Source organism: Leptosomus discolor, chromosome 1 (genome assembly GCF_034619465.1).
Source record: "Leptosomus discolor isolate bLepDis1 chromosome 1, bLepDis1.hap2, whole genome shotgun sequence".
Classification (NCBI taxonomy): domain Eukaryota; kingdom Metazoa; phylum Chordata; class Aves; order Leptosomiformes; family Leptosomidae; genus Leptosomus; species Leptosomus discolor.
Genome location: NC_141391.1, coordinates 195,915,531 through 195,921,530, shown reverse-complemented (window position 1 = coordinate 195,921,530; position 6,000 = coordinate 195,915,531). Strand labels below are relative to the sequence as shown.

The 6,000-nt window shown below is 40.5% G+C and overlaps 1 protein-coding gene across 1 annotated transcript in view; it reads left to right on the top strand.

The window, feature by feature from the left end:
- Positions 1-201: 201 nt before the first annotated feature.
- Positions 202-6,000, top strand: part of GRM8 (glutamate metabotropic receptor 8) — a 346,630-nt gene continuing 340,831 nt past the window's right edge. Inside the window, exon 1 of the mRNA XM_086473515.1 lies at positions 202-711. Coding sequence (XP_086329641.1) covers positions 202-711 — 510 coding nt within the window. The remainder of the gene's footprint in view (positions 712-6,000) is intronic.

Here is a 6,000-nt window from a genome sequence, read left to right as displayed (position 1 = left end):
ACCCATTACATCAGTGGACATCTTTTGTGAAACACGTTTTATGTACTTCTGCTGAGATCCTTTTTCTACCTACCACATGGTTCTATATTACTTACTGGGCACTGATGGTAGCCTCCAGAAAGTGCAGCTTCAAATGGTCAACCTCATCCTTTAGCAAGAAGAAAATCTGGATACTGGATAGCAACAACGCCTTCAGAGAAAATGGTATACGAAGGAAAACGATTAGTTTCCTGCCATTGTTTCTTCCTGTTAACAGCGAAATTCTACTGGATACTCGCCCTGATGCAAAGAACTCATGGGCAAGAATATGCCCACTCCATCCGACTGGATGGGGACATCATCTTGGGAGGACTGTTCCCCGTCCATGCAAAAGGGGATAGAGGGGTGCCTTGTGGGGAGCTCAAGAAGGAGAAAGGGATCCACAGACTAGAGGCAATGCTGTATGCAATTGATCAGATTAATAAAGACCCTGATCTTCTTGCCAATATCACCTTAGGTGTCCGGATCCTTGATACGTGTTCCAGGGACACTTATGCATTGGAGCAGTCCTTAACATTTGTGCAAGCATTGATAGAAAAAGATGGTTCAGACGTGAAGTGTGCTAATGGTGACCCACCTATTTTCACTAAGCCAGACAAGATATCAGGTGTGATAGGTGCTGCAGCAAGTTCTGTGTCCATTATGGTTGCGAATATTTTAAGACTTTTTAAGGTAAGGAACTTTTTCTATCTTTCTTTTAAATTTCAAGCACAATGAAATAAGTGAGGTGATTGTGTTGTGTAATCTTCAAAAAAGAACAATGATTGCAGACCCTATTTTAAGGTGTCAAATGCTTCTTTTGAAGTTCTGAGCCACAAAAGCACGTGTTATTTCTTCAGGGATTTGTATCCTTATTTTTTTTACTACTCATATTTGCTCCATATGGAGCATTTATGCTCATGAAGACTACGTTGAGATTGATTTCCCAAATTTCCAGGTGAATGAAATATAAGGTTTAAACACAAATCCATCTGGAGGAGGATCAGGTAATTTTCCTAAATAGGAAGATATGCCAGTAATAATCTAGTGCTATTGATGTGCATGTCTAGCCAAATGAAGTGTACTGAAATATCTTTGATTTCCTTGAAATCTTAACATCCTCTATATTTTTTACAAGGTGATATTTTTTTCCAGACTTTATCACTTTGTGAGAGATTACTTTTGGACAACAGCTCTCCTGGCATTTCCTTCCATGTACTTTATTAAGCTCTGGCATTATAAATAATGGAAAAGTAAACCTGCCACTTTTAAACTTGCTAAGTTAGATGGGAAGATGAACACATTCTAATCAATCAACTTAGCTGGAACAGATCAGGCAGTAGACATTTAATTTTTAATCTTGTGCAATGGCAAACAGATGATGGTAAGTTGAGCACTTTTTTCTATGTACAGAATGACTGTAACTTTTGTCTGAATCTATTACTGCCCTACCGCCCACTGTTATTCAGACTTGTTCCTTCCATTCAGAAAACTTGTCTTATGTCCTACAACTTCACAGCCACCAAACACCACTTAAAGACCGTTTCTTTGACTTTAGTGGAGAAGATTCTGGTAATGTTAAATATTGCTGTTTCGTATTTTGAAAAGTGTTGCACTTGATTTCTAATTGTTGCAACTGAGAGACTGACTAGAAGTAAAAAAAGTTTGGCTTTTATTTGGAAGGTTTCTCCAATTGGCAAAGAGTGTTTTAGTCGTTTAAACACAGATTTTTGTCCTTCCCTCTCGTTCTCCCATGAAAGGCGTAATGATGGATTCACAGTTCAGTGGAGGAGCAAAGTGTCTGCTGGGTTGTGGTCAGGTGTTCATTATAATCTCAAAACTGATCTCTAGCTGCACTTAGCTGCACTTAACTGCACAGGCTTGAGAGTAGCGGACTTGTTCCAGCCATATGTTTTGCTCATGAAAATCAAGTACACAAAACTGAGCTAAGACTTAAAATAGAGAGCTGTGCCTGGTGGGGGAGGCCTATCTTTTCTGGAAACAATCATGGATGTTGCAGGAGGTGTCTATTTTTGATTTCACATCCTTTTGTGAAGTTGTGTTACTCTATTAAATAATGTATAGTTGAGAAGTAATGACGGATGGAATGGTCACTTTAATACCCATCATAATGCAGGGCCATGTAGACTCCGACTTACACCCAGTTTTGAGTTGAATACAGTGCCGTAGAATAATTTAAGAAACTAAGCCTTGTAAGACATGCATTAACTGTGAATTAAGAGCAGCAAGAAGGAAAGAGGCCTATGAATTGTCTAAGATAGCGGCAATTTGTCTTCTGAAACCATGACAGCTACCTCCTGATTTCCATTATGCAATAAGATTGCAAATAACATTCTACTGCAGTCTTAATCAATAGAGGGTCACATGATATCCCCTCTGGGGAAAGATCTTATTTACCCATTTAATTGATGTAACACAGCTGCTGGCAAAAGGAGGAGACATCTCTTTTAGTTTTAATTATAGATCTTGCACAAATATTCTTAATAATGTAAAAAATGACAAATTATACCCTTTAATGTCTGATGTTGGACCTGCATCTGAGGTCTGTTTTTACACCTTCCTTTCAGAAGTAGATCTGTTATCTCTGCATGAGTAAAGGCTTCTGGATAAGGCCCTCAGCAGCACTATAGAAACCATTCACAATGGCTATAATCAAGAGGATTAGGAAATTAAGGGTCATTTGCCAGAAATACAAAAGTATAATCCAGTTTGAATTGTACTCAGACCAAAGACATGGGCTGAAATTCTCAACTGATATATCCCCACAGCTCTGCAGCTGAGGACCAGGACCTTGGTCCATGTTCACAAATGCTCCAGATATGAAATTGTGTTTACTATGTCTTGGTATATGTTAAGGCTAGGCACTCAGCTGGTGTAAATGCCTCTACTTTCATTGAAGTCAGTGATCAGTGTCATGCAAATGCCTGTTTCTATTATATCCAGGATGATTCACCCATATTTCTGTCTAACAGTTCTGTTCAGCAAGTTGAACCTGTAATTTGAAGTTCAGTATTGCTTAATATCTGCTCTGAAGTTCCTAAATGTTGGAACTACATATTTTTGGAGAACATCCTTATCCAGTGAAGTTTTAATCTGTGATGAAATTGTGAGAAGTATACTATATCATGCAATGTGAACACACAAAGATAGCCTGAGAAATACTATGCTCAGCAACTCAGATTTTTATGCTGCTATTTTTCTTTTTCTTGCAATTTTTTCCTTTCATTTATTGATTTTATAACACAAAACATACAGGTCAATAGTCCTATCTGACGATCTGGTGGATAGCATAAACTGATTGATAGTAATGATATCCTTTTATCTAGTGTTTTCATGAGAAGAAGGGAGGGAGGGCACCACAGAAAATGACCTTGATCTACAGCCTTTCTCCTGGTCAAATGGCTCACCTTGAATTCTTCACTGTCCTTTCTCCTTTTGTGAATTTCCAGGTGCACCACTGCTTACCAGGTGATTTTCTGTAGGTCTTACCCTTAGTATGTCCAAAACATTACAGACCAAATTTGAACAGCCTAAATTTCACCTGTTGATGGTTTTAGACCTTTCAGATGTACTTTACAAACCGGAAACCCTTCTTCAAGGAACTAACTGTTTGAAAGAGGACCTTGATTATCATAAGGAGGCTGCTTATTGCCTTGTACTACTCGTGCTTGATGCAAAAACAGATTGTGTGAAACAGTTGCCTATTAAGCTTTCAGAACCTGGGTATGGTCTTGCTGCAAGTACAGTAGAAGAAGGAGAGGACCTTCAGAGCTGAGCACAGAAGGACTGTGCTAGGTAGTAACACAGTAGCTACCCACTTAAACAGTTCTTCATGGATCTCAGGACAGGTTGTCCTCACTTCAAGTTTCTGGCTCATAATTTTAAGTTGTTTTTATCAAAGAACATCAGGAGTGGGCTGCTTCATAAGGGAAATTGAGACAGGAGCCAAGGGGACAGCAAAGCAAGAAGCGCAGTGGTCCCACAGCCTCACCTGAATGAGAAGAACAAAATGGGTCTGTCCGTGTAACCAGGTTCAGCCAATGGTCCAGTGATTGCCAGGCAAGTCCATAGTAGTGAGGCAGGTCCAAGGTCAGCCAGGCAATCAGGTCAGCAAGGCAAGGTTGGGGTCAGCAAGGCAAGTTCAGTGTCAGCCAGGCAAAGTCATGGTCAGCAAGGTACAAGGCCAGCAGTGTATCTCAAGCAGGAGCTAAGGGCAAGGGCTAGAGCTGAAAGGCAGCTGCTGAGCAAAGAAGGTGGACAGAGGTCCTGATGAGGCTTCTCTTTCTCGTCCTCACAACTTACTGGTTGCCATATATCTGTGCCATATTGGAGATGACCTTCAGCACATGGAGCCACATCCAAGGGAGTAAAGGGAGGGTGTTACAGAGCCTGTTAGTGCATTCAGGACCTTGACAGTTTTTTAGCATTTCCTGTGACAGTGACTGTAGAAATAGGACAGACAGGTGTGGGCCAGCCTCTGTCCTTTCTTCTGGTGCACCAGGAGCTGTTCTTTCCTCTGGGTAACGGAAAGTGGCATTGGTGTTTGTTTTTTTCAGTCTAGGAATCCTGCTGCCAAATTGGTTTCTGTTTGGCTGGTAGGATCTATTGAGAGGCTGGCTTTCTCGGTTGGCCAGCTCTCACTGGCACAGAGACAACCTTTCTATTGATTCAATTAGTTAAAATCTTAGTCTTATACCCTTCCTTGGCTTTGTCTCACTGAAATTTTGGCTTCCTGTAGGGTGCTCAGGCATGGCCAGGTGGTATCCTTTAGCTGCTTTGTGTGATGCTCATAAGCATCTGGGCTGTTCCCGGCCCTGAAAACTTGGCCTGGAGGAAACAAGAGACTCCCTACTTAGCTCTCTTCATGTATTATGTTCCCTGTATTCAAAGCTTCTACTTGTTTAATGTCTGAATAACTCATGTCAATGATTAAAATCTGCTGCAAAAAGAGAGACATTTGTTTATGTTAGTGTCCTTGGATCTAAAAGCCTCCCAATATTTCTGAATGACTTGGTGCACTCCATCTGTCACCTTCACACATCTTCTAGCCAATGTCATATTAGCAGCAGCCTAGGGATGATGGTTTGCATGTGAATTGAGATGGGTGGACAGTATGCTTGGTGAATTGTGATCTTAAGCTTTTATGTATGTATTTCTGTATACGTGTATAAAGCCAAAATAGTCATCAACATTTTTTTTCCTTGCCTTGCCTTGCCTTTCACCTTGCCTTTTGCTTTGCCTTGCCTTGCCTTCTGTTTTCTCCTCTTTTCCCAAGACTAAATGACTTACTTCCTCTTTTTTGGTCAAATTCACTTCTTGCTGCACCACTGTAATCCACTTTAGTAGCTGCTGTCTAGAGGGATGTATATTCACTTCATGCACATTTGCCTTATACATTTCATACACATTTACCTCTTCAGAAGTACAAGTACAAATGACATCATGGTAACGCCAGTAAATCTAGAAGTGAATATGTTAGTTCCCTCAGCATTTTGTTTATTTGCTTTGATTATTTCTTTGCCTTGTTTTGGGTTTTAGCATATAGTTTTGGCTGGTAGCCTTGCACAGCTACCAGAGCTGTACCTGGATGAAGTTTGCTTAGGCTTAGTTGCAGGACTTTTTATGTTTGGCTGCCATTTGCTGCTTTTGCTGCCTTGTGTTCCAGACCTGCACAAAACAGCAGCCAGGTCCCCCAGAAATGAGGGAATTAGCATTGCACAGAGGCTAACCTCATTGAACTTCATAAATACAGGGCTATGTATTTAACTGTGGCAATAGGGTACATCTCATGATTGAAGGGAATATGATGTAAATAAAAAGTAATAACATTTTAGCACATAGTTTTAGAGAGCACATACATACTTTTGTGAGGCAACCTGAACCATACACAGATCCTGATCCTGATTATATATCTACGGAAATTTTTGCACCTCATGAGCATTACTGACTTCAGAGGCTCTA